The sequence below is a fragment of the Protopterus annectens genome, chromosome 14.part0 (assembly GCF_019279795.1).
Source record: "Protopterus annectens isolate FY-2018-M chromosome 14.part0, PAN1.0, whole genome shotgun sequence".
In the NCBI taxonomy this organism is placed as follows: Eukaryota; Metazoa; Chordata; order Ceratodontiformes; family Protopteridae; genus Protopterus; species Protopterus annectens.
Window position 1 is genome coordinate 20,568,018 of NC_056748.1, and position 21,116 is coordinate 20,589,133.

The window sequence follows — 21,116 nt, forward strand, 5'->3', positions numbered from 1 at the left end:
AAAAATATATATTCTGTCATTGAAAACAGCCAAAATGATCAAATCAGGCAAAGGTCTATAGTTTAATAACCTAATAAAGCAAATGTATAACCAAAGTGTTGGGCTGACATACATTATAAAGCAAATAAATAATACTGCAATATTACAGGGGGAGGGGTACTTTCTCGGTCTTACATTGACTGTGTGATCAGTATTGCAAAAGGGTCTAAAATAAAGCTACAGGAAGAAATAATATCTCATTCCTTCTTGACAATACTCTTTTAGGGGGAGGGGAAAACAGGTATTAATGCATTAGAAACACTGGATTAAACCTGACAAGATAAGATCTTTTACAAGTTGCGAATAGCTATCATGCTAGTTATTATTGTATTGTTTAGTATTAAATTGTATTTATAACCTGTTAAACTGTAAAGGTATACAAGAAATGGCTTAAAATTGCTTTATTAAAGCTATACAAGAGAGAGTAAAGATATATAAAAATTGAGCAAGAATGGTCACTATTTTTTAATATGTTTTTGGCAAGACAATGTTAATATGTAAAAGCATGAATGTTTCTAATTGCTGGGTATACAGTTTAATACGATGCCTTTGGTGGCAATTCAACTAGTCCAAGATTCTGCTTGATGTTAATGTTACTAAATTTGTAGATTGGACTAAGTGTACTTTAAGGTCTTTGTATGTACAAAATAATTCAGTACAAATTAAATTAATGTCTAGTAATGAATATGTGTGAAAAACCATGTTTTAAAAAATGGGTCCAGGATAGCTATTAGATTGAAATGCATAAATAGCAAACAGTCTGTGTAAATACATACTGTTCAGGATACATTGTAATAAGTTCAAAAGTAATTTGTTAAGTTGTAATATTATCACTGGTTTTAAGTTGGAGTCTTATTATTGGTTTTGGACCATCATTTTATTTGTACTAGTATTGGTTACCCCAGTTAGAGAAAAAATATATTAAAATATTGTATTCATACAGCTAATGGACTAATATGTACATACCATTCTTTAGTGTATAAATCATGTTTTTTTTTAACCCTCAAGTATTAAATATACTGAAATAATTACATTCAAATATTTAAGCCCAGTTCAGTACTTTACCAATGTGTTAATGGGCAATTCAGAAACATGACCACAATATTATGGTTAAAATGACATGGAAATTATATATTTTCAGCAGTGTATAAATGCTTGGAGTAGCACATAGTTCTTGTCTGATATTAGTATATCTCTAATCTTTTGATATAAAATGATCAATAAAAGTAAAGAGTTAATTCAACAGTTGCAAAGAGTTAATGAAACAGTTCTAAGTCCTAAATGAAATTCTGTGATTGCAAAATAATAAATTAATCAAGTTAAAAAATAAAACTAAAGCAGACAGTTCATAACTGGTGAAATATTTTCACAGAATGGTCTGCAAAAGAAAAAAGTTGTTAGTCTAAATTATACATTCAGTTTTTGGTAGTAATACATGATATGATTGTATTACCTATATAAAATTGCATTTTGACTTGTATCAAAAGAAGACTAAAGTTTTTTTCTTAATGTGTTTTCTATATAATGTGATCAAAAATACATATCAGTATAAAGTGTTTTGAGTATGTTTTAAAATAAAAAGAGGGAATTGTAAGATTATGCTCAACAAGGTTTTAAGGTTGAAAGTAATTCTGCTAGAAATATGCAACATAAATAAGAAATAAAATAAAGCTTGCTTAAATTTAGAAATAGAGTTTAGTAATATGTGATCAGCATCCATACTAAAATGACTGTGGCCTGGAAAATAAGGAATTTGCTTAATGGACATGTTTTCCTCAGAATCAGTACACTGTCAGCAAGAAAGCTGACCTCTTACAGACGTGGCAAGAATGTAAAAAAACAGGAACCTGCTTCTGTAAAGAATGGATAGCAGGAAAACAATCTTTGCATGTTTCTATCATATGACATTGTTAAGCGAGGAAGTTTGAATGACCAAGTCAGCATTTGCACAAGATGGTTCCTTAAAAGACAATACCATTACAGGATAAAAACATATTTTTCTGTAAACATCAGCAAACAGATATTCTCATACAAAGTCCAAAATAGAATACCAAGAGAAAAACAGGATTTGAATTGTGTGACTAGAACAGTATAAAGAGACTATAGCAGATAACATTGTTAGAGATATCTGTGTAGGAACACACACTTGTTCCGAGGTAATATTGTATCTCTCACATCATCCATGTTCAAGAAGTAAAATAGAACAGTACCTGAAGCTGCAACATTAGTCTGTGTGGTTTGTTATAAAAATTGTTACTGCTCTGAGGTTGGTGCTACACAGTATATTCTCTCATCAGTGTATATTCTGCAGGTTGCTGTATGCAACAGACTGTGAATGCAACTATAACCAGACTTTGATTTCAGCAAAACCCACCCAGCAAGACTGAGTGTCTTAAGAATACTTCAGAGCCATCACAGTAAGCATCAGAGTAACAGCACAGTGTTTAGCACCATAAAATAAAATGTTCACTCTGTTTTTGTGATATGGTTCAAAGAAAATCTATATTTTGTCTTTTTAAAGGCTAATAAACTCTGAGTATATCCAGATCATATCGTTGGTGTGTTCCTGTGAAATGAAAGACAAAATAATGCTCTTTTCTAGTACAAAAAGGGATACTTCTATCATTCTATATTGTGTAGCAAAATACATTTACTTTAGATGCTCTGACAGCCATACCCATGTTTGACATTCTTTGTCCCCATTCACAAAAAGCTATTAGACTCTGCAAAATAAAATACAAGTGGAATTACTGAGTGGTGTTACTATGAAAATGTAATAAGGCATTAGAGAAAAAACATTGTCATGCAAAGATAACATAGGCTTCATGACAGAATGGCCTTTGTAAATTGCCAGAATGCAGTATTTAAAAAAGTTCAGCAGAAAATAAATGTATTGATTTTAGTTGCTATCACAAACATAAATATTTAAAGCTAGTGTATTTCTATATAAAATTATATTTTATTTCTTTGTATATGTCAAAGCATAAAACTGACATACATTATTTTAATTACATGTAGGTATTCCTTTTTCTTTGAGGGTGGCAATGCAGCCTTAAAGAAGTTTGTAAATAATTTTGCTAGTAACATAGATATGGGCTTTTATATGCAACAATAAAAAAGCCATATCACTCAGCAATTAACGGACAGTCCTCTGTAAAATGAATTCTCTAACCCTTTAACTACTGACTATTTTACATAGGATTGCATTTTACAGAGGACTGTCCCTTAATTGCTGAGTGATATATATATATATATATATATATATATATATATATATATATATATATATATTTTTTTTTTTGCATACTCTGTTTTTCCATAATAAAGTATTTTTTATTTACCTTTAAATGCTACGTACAACTTTGCCAATGATTTAAATATCTCACACTTCCATACTCTTCCAATAATAAATCTAACAATTGCTTTAACTCTTCTATTTCTGTTAATTTATCCATCAACCTTGTTAAACCTTTTCCTACCATATTTCTTCTTCATCCTGTCCAAACACACTCCTCAATGCCAAATGGTCAGAAGCACTTGCAATATACATCTCACCTTCTACTTATTTATTGTTTTTGAGTGCATAATCTAATCAGTCTGTTATCTCATGAAATGTTTTATGTCTTACCCCATTTTCCTTTTTGCTTTCTTACATTCCAGTTAAAGTCTCCCATTATTATTATTATTATTATTATTATTTCCATAATCAAGTATATGTGCTTTATGATTTCTTCAAAAAAATTCATCTACATTATTTTGTTCCAAAAGACCGTGTACAGTAGTAGTATTTTCTTAAAATTACCTTTTTCTCTTTCTTTGGAAATATAGCTTTCATCTATCACTCGAATCATATAGCATCTGCATATGTATTTTTGCAACACTTCTATATAACCAATCTTCTCAAGTCATTTATTATACTTATACTATTCATATTAAGTGATATTACAGCAAGTTATCTTTTTTCCAATATTCTTTTCAGCTATTCCATTTTTTTCTTTCATCGTCGCCTATCATATTTTCAATATTCTGTTTTTTTCCCATCTGCAATTGTTCTCCACTGTGTTTATCAGTTTGTAATACACCACATACATTTTCAGTCTTATCTAATTTTTTTTTTTGTTTGGAAGTCTTCTCTCAATTGATTATGTTTAATTTTATTCTGTATGTTTTGTTTCTTCAATATTATTCTGTTTACTTTCCATATGTTATTTTGGTTTAATGTTCTCTATTGCATTTCCCCCATTTTCTGTATCCTTATTCATTTTGCAATCACATCAAAAGTGCCTGATCTCTCCATACCTCCTGCATTTGTAAACACAGTTTTTCTTATGTTCCTTTTCACCACATTGCATACATCTTTGTTATGTACAGTAAGATGCCAAAGATTAAGGTCCCCACAAAAGTAACATGATTTAAGATGATTCTAATAAGTCAGCATACATTTCCATAGTTAATATAACTAGTACCTTGAGTCTCCCCTTAAAATAAGCCATGCCAAGTGGGACTAACAAAGTCAACAAAAGTAAATAAATAAATGCATTCTGGCAAGGGATTTCCATTCCTTAGATGTAGAAAATGTCCTAAATGAAATGGCCTTCTGGATGTTAACACTTCTGTTTGCAAGATTTGGATTGATGGTAGTATTTCTGTTGATTTTAATAATGGATTGTTACATGTAATAGTCAAGGTTAAAGGAAACATCGCTATTTGGGATGCTATTATTCCATTTCTGACTGGAAATTGAAGAGCACACTTTATGGGGAATTTTAGGCTGTTTTTAGCCAATGATTATGCACTTTGGGTTCTCCCACTTGGCTAGATATGGGTGCACTGTAACAGAATAGAGGGTTAAAAAACTGCTTAACACAGACAAAGGCAGTAGCTGTCCTGGAAAAATAATTTGAAAGTCAGTATCTGGCCCCAGTGTTTTTTGGTTTGGTGTCTAATAAAGTATTATAAGCTTCAGTTCTACTATTTCTCAAAACGTACATTTAATATGAAATTGTTTTCAGAATGTTGGTTGCCAAAGTAGTGCCTGCCTGTCGGAGCTTGTTGGTGAGTTACTACATATGAATGCCAGCTGTTTGATCTTTTTGTCTGCCTTTGTACTGGGACATATTTACTAAACAGAATTTGCCTGTATTTCGAAATTACCATTTGCAGTACAATACTGTAAGTTTGGCAGGATTAAATAACATTATGAAGTAGATGATCTTTTATTACGTTATGAGATGGATGGTCTTTTCTGGCTGGATGCTTGCCATGTATTAAAATTATGTAACACAGACTGAAAAGCAAATCTGAATAAAAGCATGCTTGTCTGTTTCCTAAGTGCTACAAGGCATATTAAGATTGTTATGAGATACACATAAAAGGGAAGGAAGCAGTAGAGTGTTTGCCTCATGCCCCACAATACCCTACCAGCCATGTATTAAAATGGTCTAAACAGCAATCTGCCTTGTTATTTACTAAGAATACCATTAAATAAATCATGATTTCATGGATTAAACACAAAAATGACTAGATAAGCATATAATACCTCATTAGATTGCATTTGAAAACAAGCTCTGAGGGCCTGAAATGCATACTATACGTATCAGGTGATTGAGGCTAACTAGCCAACAGAGAGCAGTATATGACTACAGAAAGGGATGTTTGCAACGAAGTGCTGGCCTCATGACTCAAAATTCCCTACCAGCCATGCATTAGAATAGTATAATGCACAGTGTATAATGCCTTGTTATTCACTTGCAACTCAGTTAAAGAAATCATGATGTATGTTAAACACAAAAATGACTGCATAAGCACATCATACTTTCCTAGGCTAAATCTGAATTAATGCAAGCTCTGAGGAGTTATCTCTACAATGCCTACTTACATGTATCAGATGATCTGAGGTCAACTAGCTACATGGAGCAGTATTTAGCTATAACAAACTCAATGGCAGCAAATGTGATCTTTTGAAAAGCCTGTCCACCTTAGAAAAAGTACATAAATACTAATAAAACTTTAATGTATTTCTAGCAACCAGTCAAATGACAGAAATTAAAACCGTATTAGAAGTAACTTAAACATTACACTGTTTTTAGTTTGCTTAGGATACACTGCACATGGATTCACTAGGATTTTAAATGAACATGATTTGTGGTTTTTCTCATTGATATAATTACAGAGATGTGTAAAAGAAACAAAAACATCTGCCAATGTGTTTATATGAATAGTACACTGAAATAAGATCAGCCAGTAGATGGCATCTTTGTACAACAAATAATGCAATAAATGGTACATGGCTGGAGAGTAAGAACCTCTGGAGATATATTTACAGTACAGTTGTGCTGAACTGCACTTCTGCCCTGAAAACTTCTTGTTCTTCATGTGAAAGAGTTCACACTGGGAACACGCTGTCTAACATTTCAGCATAACATGCCTTCAAGGACTATAAACAAGTGAATTTATTAATGGTACCTAAATCTTCCCTGCTCTGCTGGTAGTCACTGCAACAGCAGGACCAGCCTGACTTTTTATCTATCTATCTATCTATCTATCTATCTATCTATCTATCTATCTATCTATATATCTATCTATCTATCTATCTATTTATCTTTCTTTCTATCTATCTATTTCTCTATCTATTTCTCTATCTATCTATCTATCTATCTATCTATCTATCTATCTCCTATCTTTCTTTTAGCAAATGAAGTCTCTTTTATTCCTACATTCTCTTCATTCCTTTACTCATATGTCTCCTCTTTTCACCATGTAATTCTCATCAGCTACACAGGTATTTTCTTCTAGCATATACTTAGTTCTCATCTATAACTTTACTGTCTAATATAAACACTAATATATGTGAGAGCTGTGAGTACTTTTACGCCCTGAAATTAATCTTAGCAAGTCCACTATTATCCCTTCAAACTACTAACAACTCTTTTGTGCTCTTTAAAACAGCACATATTCTCTTTCTCTCAAATGCATGTGAAACAAGCACAGTGAAGAGTACCAGACCAAAGACTGACCCCTGACCCCTGCAATACTGTGTCAGTCGCCTGCCTTACATCAAACAACACCTGCTTACCCACAGCCCTCTACGCTCTGCCCTTAATAATGCAGCAGTCCAGTTCACCTCTCTCAGTCCTACCCGTCCCATACAGTTGTGACAGTATCTGCCTCTGTGATTCTGAGTCAGGGGCTTTGCAAAAGTCTTGGTAAACTATACCTACCAGTAATCATCATTATGGTCTTCCATAACCAACATTCGACTGACAGCTCCTTTTAGGTATGAACACCTGTTGGAGAATTCTGTCTCTTAGGAAAACACATGCCTTACCTTTAAATTTTTCCCATGACTTTCCCTACAATTGTTGTTAGGCTAACAAGTTGTCTGGGGCTTTCTTGTTCCCTACCTTATACAAAGCTGCCACTCTTGCCAATGCGCATTCTCCATCACTTCCATACTAGTCAGTGCTCTGCTGAAAATACCTTTAAGGTGATCCACCAAGCACACCTGTTGAAGTCTTCAGAACCTACGAGGCAGCCTATTTCATCCCTGTGCTTTTTCCTTCTTTAAGGAATGTAGTTCCCATCCATCTCTTCCCCTTCCTAGTAATTCCACTGCTCTTCCTTCTAGACTAAACATAACATTGAATTAACTTTTATTCCTGTACCCTAGTTCATAGCTGAGAAGGTTCTATGGATCAGACCACTTACCTGGTTAACAAATCATTAAATTAAAAAAAAAATAGAGTGGAAGTAGATCTGTAGCAGGAGGGACATGAAAGAGTACCTGGGATGAGAAAGGGCCATTGCTTCATTTTAAGATTATAGAAATAAAATAAAATGCTGACAAACACCTTCTTTTCAGGAAATTTTCGTTTTTGTCTCTGGAGAGATTGGACACCTCAGCCTTTGTCACTTTTGGGATATGTGATACTGGGACAATTTGGTATCATTATAAAGAGGGCCATGCTGGACGTGGAGTAAAGAAATGCAGTGGATGACTGTAGAGCTTTTTTTATTAAGGCTAACAGATATCTTTGTTCTAACTAGTTTCTAATAAAATAATGACAAATAAGAACTTTTAGATTGACAGCACGAGGGCTGATTAGTCAAATGTATAATTAATGTCATTTTAAACTGGTAGACATTGATTTGGTGTAATTAATCTATGAGACGAACAGGAGTTTTTTTTTTTTTTTAGCTCTAATGCTGCAACAGAAATCTCCCAAATCATGCCCACAATGTTATTGTAATGAAGTCTGCATTGTCTGTGTTTGGACAGGGTAAGAAACTGAAGTGTAAATTCCAAGATTTATTTATTTATGTTAAGCAGATTAAACTTTTACATTTAAATGACATTCCTTGTCCCAGATGTCATGTATTTGAGCTCACTGGTTAAACTGCAGCCTGTTTCATATGCACAACATGTCCTTTTAACCTTAGGAATGGAGGTGAGATGGGTCTGCTTATGCACGCAATCCACATGTCCACCATATATCTTAAGTTTTTCCCTGGGTCTTCAGCTTCCTCATACATCATAAAAACATCCAGAAGAGCAAATTGATAATCTTCTGAATTTCCTTTAGGTGTGTGCGTGTGCATGTGTGTGTGTGTGTGTGTGTGTGTGTGTGTGTGTGTGTGTGTGTGTGTGTGTGTGTGTGTGCGTGCGTGCGTGCGTGTGTGTGTGTGTGTGTGTGTGTGTGTGTGTGTGTGTGTGTGTGTGTCTTACCATAGACTAGCTTCCCAGATAGGACTAAGTCTCTTTCTTAGGCCCACTGAAAGCCAATACAGATTCTTCCTAAGCACAATAAAGCAAGGATCACAGTAAGAATTAACATGTGAGTGTATGTTAATTAAGGTAGTGCCAATGATGGTTTTTATTACTCACCATGTCCTGATTTATACAGTTAAGCTAACTACTTTTCCAAAACGTAGATATCTGAGTTCTAGGCAGTTTCAAGTGGATTGTTAATTAGCCGATATATGTGCTTTGAATATTCACAGCACAGCACTTTGCATTGGGTTCAAATGGCTAATTAGTGGAAGTGACTGGTCATATACTAAGTCAGTTTGCACAGCTGAATCTCCACAGTAAACTGGTAGTTGGCCATATGCAGGTTCATGGCAGGGACAGAAAAATCTCTAATGCAGACAAAATAAGGCATTGTTTGAAATATAAAAGCCAAAACTGATTTTTTGGGGGGGAGCTATCACAGCCTACACCCTTGCTTTCAAAAATCATCCTGACATCCCTGTATGTTACCATAGTAAACACTATTTTCTGAGCTCACAGAGATTGATGGGTGATTTTGTTTAACTTAAGTTTTCAAAAGGAGTAATTCTATATTTCCTGTGCAGTGTGTCAGAGTATTCTGACAATAATGTCGCCTGTATGCTGTACATCTGTCACTTGTGTTTCATTCATACTGCTTGTGACACAGGCATACCTTTTAAATAATGAACACAACACAAACATTGACATTCCTCAGACAACTTACTGCAGAGAGGATGATAAAAGTATAAGGCGACTTACCAGTGTGAGAAACTCTTTCAGATGTTTAACTTCTCCCTGCAAGTTTTCTTTTTCCTTATTGAGTATGCTAATTTCATTGAAAATGTCCTGGAGAAGGTTCATAGCCTGAAACACAAATCAGAACTTAGATAATTTGCTGCTAATATGACAACTGAATATAGAAATACAGAACAGTGCACACACACACACACACACACACACACACACACACACACACACACACACACACACACACACACACACACACACTTAAACAAAGACACACATTCAGTTTACCAGGAAAATTATAAGTGTTAGAAGAGTTTAAACATGCGCAACTATAAGGAACAATCTTTTCAGATAAGATTCATGAATTAGTAAAGATTTGTATGCATAAGGTAGTTTGAGACTCAACACCCATCATCACATAGGTACATATGTGTGGAGTAGTGTGAGAATAAAGTTTTTGTCCCTGTTATACATTCAGCCCAACCTTCATAGGCACAGATCACCTCATAGTAACCATACAGGGATGATTTATGTGCTAAGAGGAGTAACTCTGAAGCAGAAAGCCAAAAGGAAAAGCTTTAGATGTTAAAATAATCCCCTGGCACAGTCCTGTTACGTACTGTGACAAAGGATGGCAAAAAACACTAATGGTGGAGTACACTGCCAAGGGTGTTGGACTGGCATCTGGAGATACAAATGTTGTCAAACTGATTTTTATTGTTTCTAAAAAGGACTGTGTAATATTGTGTTTGGCACTGCTCATTATGCCAAAAGGAAACAATCAAAAAGAGAGCACACAAGTAGAAGTTAGAGGCTGGCATAATGGTTAAGGTGTTTACCTTACAGACGCAAAGAACAGGGTTTGATTCTCACAGGGCGTAATTGGTTAGGCTTAAATGACCTGCAAGGGCAGTTAGCCTAGTACTAATCTATGAGCCTATGAGCAGACTTTATTTCAGCTAAAGCATTTCCTACTGTACCCAGTGCTTGCTCCCAAAGCTTAAAATGTATAAATATCTAAGACAATAGTTGCAATTGTAAATAATATGACTAAATGATGCATTTTCTTACAGAGACGGTGCATTCTGTGAGCAGTGATTTTACAGACAGAACAAGATGCAAAATAAATCAGGAGTAGTAACAGCTGCTCTGGTTCTGCTCTTAATGTATTGTGATTTACATGGTCACTTCACTCAACAAAAGTGTCTTCAATTCATTTTTCTTCCATTTCTCCTACTGACAGTTATGATGACAGTGAAATAAGCAAGGTAGACCAAGCTTTCATTTCCATTTAATCCTACGGGAACATCAACCATTCCTATCACAGCCAGAGATAAAATTCATCCAGCATATCCTGGGGCTTCCTTACATTGGGCCATCCTGAAGAACTCCTCAAGTGAGGACTGAAATGACTTCTCCTCAAGCTAAAACCCTGTCGTAATGCACCAGATAATCTACCACCCACCTTCCTCGAACAATCTGCTGAAACCATCGCCTATCCTGTATCTATTCTCATAAACAGATCTATACAGGAATCATACGTCCCAACCATTTGGGGCCAAGCATATATCATTCCACTTCACAAAGGTGGTAAAAACAAAGACACAACCAATTTTAGACCTATAGCCATACTCTCCCCTCTCTCAAAAATACTAGAAAAAACTATCCATGCACAAATCATGCAACATCTTAACCTAAACAAACTTCTCTCCCACACCCAGTGCCATCACTGCCCTTCTTTCCTTTCTAGAGACTATCAAGCTAGCACGTGATCATGGCAAATATGTATCATCACTATTCTTAGACCTTTCAAAAGCATTCAACACCATCTCCCATTCCTTACTTCTATCCCAGCTCCCATCCTTACATCTCTCTCCCTCCACCCTTGCCTGGTTCACCAGCTACCTATCCAGTCGCCAACAAGCCATCCAGTGGAAAGAGTCTACCTCTCCTTTCCTACCCACACCCACCAGGGTCCCTCAAGGTTCAGTTCTAGGTCCTCTGCTCTTTAACATATTTATCAACAACTTCCACGTCTCCATCCCTGAAGCCTCCATCATCCAATATGCAGACGACTTCACCATCATCTCCTCAGCCCCCCCCCCCTCTGAACTGCTAATAACAGCCCAACTTGCCTTTTCCAAAACCGAATCGTGGATGAAAGCCAGTCACCTTGCCCTAAATGCCTCCAAAACAAAACTAATTATCTTTACCCCTACTAGAAATTCCACTTTAGACAGAAACCAGTTCTACATTACAAGCCGCAATAAAACTCCATTAAAATAGTCCCCTCAACCAAACTGCTAGGCATCATAATTGACGAAAACCTAAATTTTGACTCCCACATATACTCTGCTATCAAAAAAAACTCATCAGAAGATTGGTCTCCTATACAGACACAATCGCTATGTCAGCCCCAATATCCGACAAATGCTTGCAACTACCTTCCTCCTCCCATCTCTTATGTGCGATGCTCCCCTATTTACCAACCTCCAACCAGGCCTGTACTCCAAACTAGAAGCCTGCTACCACAAAATTAGCAAATTCGCTACCAATTCCAAAGTTCATCTCATCACTGCCACTCACTACGCATCCTCAAATGGCTAGAACTCCCCAACTACCTTAGATATCTGCAACTCACCACTACTCACAAGCTCATTTTCAAGCCATCTGACTGTCCATCCCTAGCCACAGCACTAACACACTACACTCCCTTCCGCTCCCTAAGATCCGAGAACCAAAACCTGCTTCAAGTACACAAACCCTCTCAACCCCCAGGCCAACTACTACTATCCTGCACAATAGCCAAACTTTGTAACTCTCTCCTCTCTCACCTACGCAACATACCTAACCATAATAACTTCAAAACCCAGCTCTTCTCACATCTATCTTCCAAATGGGAATGTCCCTCTCATGCTCTTACCTAAATTACCTCCTTAAATTATGTTTCCTACCCTCCTTTTTGTCTCTTACATGAATACCTAATGAGCTTTTTCTCTGTCAGTCTGGTTTAAACATAAATAATATGATTTCCTATTCTACTAATGTTACCTAATACACTGGACTGAATATTGTATATTAACAAGTAATGTAATATAACCTTACATATATATAAATGTAATGTAATGTAATGTGATGTGATTTTCTTATGGAGCTTTTCTCCCTGGGCCTCCACTGAAAACAGGCCGACTCGGCCCACTGGACTATCCTGGTCAACAAATGCAAATAAATAAATAAAGATGCCCAGATGGCATCTTTATAAGATGATCAAACTACCTCAGATGATTTCTCTCAACTGGAAGGAGCTATTACAGATTACCACACTCCAGGAACAAGTCATGCTATTAAGCTTTTGGGCTGTACCTCCTAATATATTGTCAAATCCATTTTTTATTAATTTTATTTCTACTTTTGTTCCATAGATCAGCCTTTGACTTACCCACATTGCACAAGTTGCTCATTCATTAGTTTCCTCCTCACACTAGGCACTACAGAATAAAATGTTTCACTCTTTATTACTCTTATACTTTTATCCACATGCATCATATAAGAATGGATGTTTGGGGAAAAAGGGGCATTTATTGATGGTTGCTGCAATAGGTTGTCTTGTAAAACAAACCAGGATAACACACCATTCTCCTTCTGGGTTGCAGGCTGTTACCTCTGCTTTAAACTTCTCCTACTGTAAAAAAATACATTTGATGCATGCAGCCATTATGAGGACATTTGTGCTGTGATGCATAGCAGCCAGTCAAATTAGAGTCCACCCAACCCACCTGCTGCTGTAATGTGTGATTGGTTAGTACTTTGTGGTGAGTTAAGTAATTGCATGCTATCATGCAACATAAGGATGGGTTTCACTTAGAAACAGAATGCTACACTTTTACAGACCTGCATAAACACTTATTTAAAAATATTAAGAGCTTTAATCATCAAAAGCCAAAACTGTTTAACATTTTGAAATAAACATTTTTAAATATTTTGAAATTAAAAGAAAACTTGTAATCCTGTAACAGTGTGGTGGTCCATTTCTAGTTTGTCAAGTTATATAAGTTGTGTCAAGCTTGCAAATCTTTTTTGAAGTGGTGCACTTGCAAAAAAAAGAAAAAGATTTGGAAGAGCATTTATTACTTTGAACTTACATTTATTACAAAGACCAGGCAAGCATCACATGCAGATATATTGTACATCATTGTATATGGTTTCATCCTTTGACAATACTGTATATAAGATTGTACATAGAATTGCCAAACCTAATTCTGAAATTTGATGCAAGACATGCCTGATGTTATAGCGTTTTTGCAGTTCCAGGATTATTGTTGTTTTATATCTACATCTATAAATACCATATCCCACACGCAGTTTGTGTTAAGTATAAATACACATTTGTAATCACATTGGATTATTTTAATTATGACATAAATTAACTGTGTTACTTGAGAGGGTGTAATGCATATGAGAAGGAGATATGTGACTTTCTTTTTGCTAAATAACTTCATGGATTGTATTACAGAGCCATCAAGAGTACAATTATTGTCAATTGTATGTGAAACTGCACACTCCAGGAGAAACAACAAGACAGTTTTATATTAAGTGATTACACTTTCTCCAAGGGTGCAGTGAGGATAACAAAGTAAGGTTGTTTCCCTTACAAGTTTTTTGAAATTGAAAGTAGATTTTCATTTATAATATTATTGTTTAAAACAAAGATAAAGTAATAGATTGGTTACAACCCTTATGCATTTATCTTTTATTTGTTTATACATATACATATATTTATGCTATGCAATGTATTGGTAGTTAGTATTTAGGCTGTTTGACATTCATGCACATTTACTATTATGTGGCTATTATGCATTTATCTTGTGATAACCAGATAGATTTTGCATACGGTATTTTTAGGGAGTCTGTCTTTTTAAATTGTGGATTTTAACTTAAATTGATGTCATCATCAAGTGTTTAATTACATTAATTAACTTTGAGTATTTAAGATGTGATTGTGCTTGACTTGATTATTCTGATGAAGTCAATGTAATACTGATGAAAGCACTCAATTAAATTTTACAATTCTCCTGCATCCAGTCTGCAAACGTAAGGACTGTGCATTCCTGGCAACTGTCCTTGATTTTCAGGGGATGTCCGTGATTTTAACTTTTGTGCCATTGCTGTTAAATTTTCTGATTTTGCGATGGAAAAGTAATTGATTACAATAACCAAACATTGGCAAACATTACAGTTTCAGATTTTGTTATGCTTTAGAAAATACAAGCTACTGCAAATCTTGTTACCAACATTCTGTCTGGTGACCGTATTTGAAACAGGTCATTAATTTATGGCTCTTGTCCCTGATGTTTGAGGTGACAGGTTGAGAGTTGTGGGAGTTGGGGTAAAGCACTTTTATTGCATCTTTATATATGATCTTACACCGACAGGTTTGAGAACATGTATTACAAATGCATGTGCATTGGTGGTGTTAATTGCAAGGAATTTGTGTAAAAGGATTGTGATCCAAGCTGTCTAGTTTTGAGCAACATAGTATATACTAGGGTTAATTAATTGCAGTTGGTAGTCTATACTAGGGTTAATACACTGCAGTTGGTAATATATACTAGGGTTAATATACTGCAGTTGGTAGCATATACTAGGGTTAATACATTGCAGTTGGTAGTATATACTAGGGTTAATGCACTGCAGTTGGTAGTATATACTAGGATTAATACACTGCAGTTGGTAGTATATACTAGGGTTAATACACTGCAGTTGGTAGTATATACTAGGGTTAATACACTGCAGTTGGTAGTATATACTAGGGTTAATACACTGCAGTTGGTAGTATAAACTAGGGTTAATACACTGCAGTTGGTAGTATACACTAGGGTTAATACACTGCAGTTGGTAGTATATACTAGGGTTAATACACTGCAGTTGGTAGTATACACTAGGGTTAATACACTGCAGTTGGTAGTATATACTAGGGTTAATACACTGCAGTTAGTAGTATATACTAGGGTTAATACACTTCGGTTGGTATTATATACTAGGGATAATACACTGCAGTTGGTAGTATATACTAGGGTTAATACACTTCGGTTGGTATTATATACTAGGGATAATACACTGCAGTTGGTAGTATATACTAGGGTTAATGCACTGCAGTCAGTGTGCAGAGCTAAAGTGAGTAAATGTATTTCAGGAATACACATGAAGTACAGACACTGTGTAAGTGCACATTTTCCCCAACTACAACTTCTTTAATATAAAATTCAGAGGAGGTAAAGCCATCCCCCTTTAAAGTAAAACATAAAAAAGATAACTAGATGCTGGCATAATGTTATTTCATTAGTTTGTGTTTAAGTCATATTGTTGGAAGGCATTTAAGCGTATTTGCTGCACATTTGTGAGACAGTATACTAATGCAATAATCTGTAGGACTACATTCTCTGAAGCCAATTAAACTGGCTAACAGTCATTAAGTCAGTGTTACATTTTGCTGACAGTAGAGTATCCACCCCATATAGGTTACCAAAGTTTCATTACAGTGTAATTTCATTGGTTCTTAAAATTAATTTGGAAAAGAGAGCTTTAAATCTCTCAGCCAATGACATGGGCTCACAGAAACTGATGAAGCTTTTATAAAATGGCATATCAGCAAGACACAACCAGCAGAACTCCAGCTATTCCCATGCTGTGAAAATATGTAAATGTGATGGGCAGTGGGTGGCTGACATGTAGCACTGCAATGGAAACAATAATCCTGACCGATGTGTTACTTATTATCTACAGCCCCATTTCAAACAATGTTGTTGCTCCGAGAAATGTGATGTCCTGATCTATGATTTTTGTGTTACTTTTAGGGAAGCCAGTACCCTCTAACAATTCACTTAGCTTATTTTCAATTAGGTGAAAGGGGTAGGTAACAGGAAAGAAATGGATCAGCCTTTTTACCAAGTATAACACAAAAATCATACATTTAAAATCTGACATACCAACAGGATTTTTAATGTTATAATCAACCAAATGGATGTCAATGGAGATCACCTTCGATATGCAAAATAGCCTCTTGTGAGAGCAATGTCTGCCAAAAGGAGGAATGACAGGCTTGTAATTGGTGTGAAGCCTTGAAAGAGGTGACCACTTACACATACGTACAAATAAAACATTTTCCCACCACAAGTTTGGCTTTGTGTTATTACTTTATCTATTGGATTCAATTACAAAACAGAGAGTATTTGCATTGGAGAGGGACGTGCACTTGGAATACAAATTAATATACTCAGTATTTCCAGATGCAGACCTCTCCAGTGTCAGTGGTGAGGATTCAGGCTCCTTGATTACTTGCCCAGCTTGGGGATGGCACACATATTGGCAGCAGTTGTGAGCATCACGATTACCTCACCTGCTTTTTATTTTAATTGTTAATAAATTAAACCCACTAGAGAGCAGTGCCACAGTTTAAGAGCATACCATAAATGCTGCCTTGTTTAGTTACTTGTGCATACTCATACAGCAAAACAACTGGAGACTGAGAATCAAACCCAGGACAACAGCAAACATTTTCTGCTACATTATAGACTTAATGCACTGTGCTAAGATTTCAGCAGACACAATTACTGACTACAGGCCTATCTTTTCTGTCTAAATGGAAACAAGTTGAAGAAGTCTTACCCCTGAAAACCTGCTTCAAGATTGTTAAAGATATCTCTATAGCTGGCTTTATGCGCATTGTGTGTGTGTCTGCTCAATTCCAGTACCTTTGTTGTACTGAAAATGAATGATAATGTAACATTCTCACCATAAGTTGAATATACAAATATGTTAATGGTTAGTGTAATATAAAAGACTGGAAAATGCAGTCACCTTTTTATTACTTTTCAGATACTTGTATTATAACTTCTCATACCTGCATACTGAAAACAGTAAGAGACTGAGAACATAGATGGACCAATTAGCTAAAAGTCTTGTCTAAAAACCACCACAGATTACTTCAGTGCCTGCAGTACTAATAATATACACATCATTGAGCCTTTTAACAAGGAGACAGGATACCCCATGTGATGCCTGCACTGACCCCATTTCACAAACTGAAGAATAAGAAGGTAGGAGACTGTTTTTACTGCCCCACTGACCAGTGACAGGCAGACAATACTATACATACTGCATAAATGAGTGCATTACACTTCGCATAAATGTAGGTGGTCACTCCACATATTGGCCATTCAGGGAGGGTTTATAGCTACCCTAAATAACAACATGATATAAAACAACATAGCCTCTCACCACACATTGCCTTGATTATGGAGGGTAGGTGCTTAAGAAGGATTTGAGAAGCAGAAGGAAAGGTCATTGGACAGGATAGAGGAGACAAAAAAAAGCTTTAAATAAATACATTTATAGATCCCTTTCAGATGTCCAGTGTCAGTCTGCTGTCTTTTTATTTGTTGTTCTTTGATCGTAGTCACTTCTTGGTTGCTGTATTTACAGAAGGAGTGACAGCTCCCATGGAGACAATCAACAGATTCATTACGATACATGACTGTTTTATTTTAGTTAACCTACACAAGCAGTGCTCTGGATTCAGCGTGCCTCAGTCCTGAATAACAGGTAGCTTTGAATATACACCTCAGCATGCACATCTATGTCAGCAAGGTACAATATAAATACAGTTAATAAATATTAGTCCTGAGCTTCCCCCGCACCTCTGTCACGTACTTCTGCCACTGCTAAGAGAACAAGAAGACTGCTGTTCAAAGTCTAAATAAGAGGCGAATGTTAGCAAGAATGCCAACAGTCATATTAAAGGATGAACAGACCCCAGACATGGGTATGCATGACCATGATGTTTTAAAGGATATTTATAAAACAATGCTACGTCAATATTTTTCGTATGTACCAAGATATGGTATGACCGCTTAAGATCATTTAAGAATCTATTACCTTTGAAATTCCTTCTTCATTAGCATCAGTTTTTCTTCGTATCTGAATGATTTTCCACATGTCACTAACAGGAGATGATTGCTCAAGCCCACTGCTCATTTTCAGAAATTCTGCACCACTAGGCAGCTTGTTTAGGCCATCGATTTGTCTCTTGAGATCTAATATTGTTTCCTCCAACTGATGATACGGGCTTGTTTTTTCCTTCAAGTGCTCTGTTTCTAGGGCTGATTTCTGTACGTACGAGCTTGGAGGAGGCTTAAAGAAGTTTTCTTCTCTTATATCAGTCGTAACATGCTGAAGATTAAGGTTCTTTAGGATGGCATGAAGCAAAGTATGAAGGGCATTGAAATTAACCACTCCAGTCTCTGGCGTTCCAATGGACAGATTGACCAGGTCAAATAAGCTGAGTCCACTTGTCATTTTTTATGTTAACTGCCAAATAAATATCCTAGATTATAATACTCTTCACAAAAAAAACACCAAAATTGTTTTCCCGTAGTAGTTAGATTTTTTTAGAGATCAAGTTTTCTAGTTTATTTTAGATTATAATATATTTTATAAAAATCCACTTCTGATATTCTGTTTTTCCCTCTAGTGGTCAGGTTTATCACTGTTTTTGTTGTGTAGCATGTGTCTTAAATCCTGTTGCTAGTTCTGAAGTCTTTGTTCTAACTGTATTTAAAAGTAGTGGAGTTTCAAACAATATAATTGGCTAGGTTTTGCTATTTTACTTGCTTTATGAGATTTTTTTGTCTCAGAATTTTCTTTGTAGAATGTAGAAATCTAGAACTGCACCACACTCTTTTATTTCTGATTAGTTAATTGCTGTTCTGAGTTCTAAAATGTGTTATGTAATTTGAGATGATTTCCAAGAGGTTTGCTGGTTCAGTTCTTAGCAAGGATGATATACATGTGATCATCAAAGCAATCCCCTACATTTTTTTTTTGGGGGGGGGGGGGTCAGCTTCCTCCCACCTTGCAAAGACATATAATAGGTGAATTAACATTATTGCCTGTAGGTATGTATGTAGTGAGTAAGTGAGTAAGGAGTCAACAGTGTGTTAGTGAAGACATTTTTCTAACTTTTAAACCAGGATCTATTCATAACAGTCATCCTGTCTTATTCTGTCATGTGTAACCTGCCCCTTCTTGAGTACTCCTCACTTATCTCCAGGTCCTGCCCTGTCATTCTTTTCTTTCCGGATTAACAATATCTGTATTCATCAGTGTCTTCCTGCTTCACCATATCCTGCAGATATAATGATCACCTTGAATTCTGTCAAACATCATAATATTTATTAGGTATGAGCTGCAGAACTGCATGCATCAGCACTGACATGGCCTCACCCATATCAAATATTACAGAAAAAAGGCATGTGATTCCCTTTTATAAAAGAACCACTTTTACAAATGAAGCCAAGACTTCCTGGTTCCTTCAGATTCCTAACGTAATCATACTCCAACTTCCGCAAAGCATATTAAAATGCTTATGATTTACATTCATCATATGAAGATGCTGATTAAAGAAAGTATTGAGTCTATACATATGTTAAGAATAGTCTTTATGCAGTTAACCACTTGTTCACACATTGCCCATACTTTCCTTCCTCTTTGTCATGTAGCTTAGAACCACCACTCTGATAACTTACAGCAGGAGTCCGAGGTCTTACCACCTTCTCTGTGAAGTAGTATATCATCAACTCTAACTTAAACTATGTCCCTTCGGATGTAATTCAGCTCTCCTGTTCCCTTTTGCCCTTTCACTTTAGTTCTATCACAAATATTTGACCCCAGATAGTGTATTGCATCCAAATTATACACCTCTTCTCTTGTTTATCATATGTTTTTTGATACACTGTTCATACCCCAGCCTCCCCTCATTCCCTTCATCATATGACTCTACTTTACATTCTCTTTGCCTGCCTAATTTCTTTTTGCTTCTGTGATGTCCAGAACCATATACATTGCTCTGGATGTGGACCAATGCTCTGTACAACAGAAAGCTGCACTTAACCATCTCTGGAATTCACCGTTTGCAAAATGCCTGTCAGTATCATATGGACCACTGTCTTTGCCCTTTCACTCTTGTATAACATGATTCACCTTCAAGTGTCATTATTCCCTTCTTTTTCTTCCTCTGCTTTATATAGGGTCACCTTACAAATCTATATGTGTTCTCTGGGTTCACCCCCAAAGCTACAAAAACATTGCATTTGTTTGAATTAAACTACTGTCACTATTTGCCCAGAATACTTAGGTATGCTGATAAATCTATGAGGGAAGCTGTTGATTACAAGATCCCAATATTTCTTGCAGATCCTGGTTAGATATAAATTTGTTCTGCTGCAACTCCGGTTGGTTACAAAGTATTGAAATAAGCCATGCAGGACTTCCAGGACCATGTCTTTCCCTAAAATTAGAAAAGACTTCAACAGAAATCCAGATACAGAATTGCTGCAGTACACAAATTATGTGTTAGACATCGGAACTTGGGTCACCCTGAAATTACAAAGTTTGACAGATCTGCGTATTTGTCTCCTTATAATTTAAAAAGCCTGCACAAAAACTACAGCTGTGTAAGTAAACTTACCATAACAGTATATGTTCAAATGATCACTGCTGCAGT

The 21,116-nt window shown here is 35.8% G+C and overlaps 1 protein-coding gene across 1 annotated transcript in view; it reads right to left on the reverse strand.

The window, feature by feature from the left end:
• The window catches only part of LOC122789134 (glutamine-rich protein 2-like), a 137,384-nt gene extending 118,474 nt beyond the window's left edge, over nucleotides 1-18,910 (reverse strand). Inside the window, exons 1-2 of the mRNA XM_044056358.1 lie at nucleotides 18,491-18,910; nucleotides 9,569-9,673 (exon numbers count right to left, since the gene is read on the reverse strand). Coding sequence (XP_043912293.1) covers nucleotides 9,569-9,673; nucleotides 18,491-18,910 — 525 coding nt within the window. The remainder of the gene's footprint in view (nucleotides 1-9,568; nucleotides 9,674-18,490) is intronic.
• Between the last annotated feature and the right edge of the window lie 2,206 nt (nucleotides 18,911-21,116).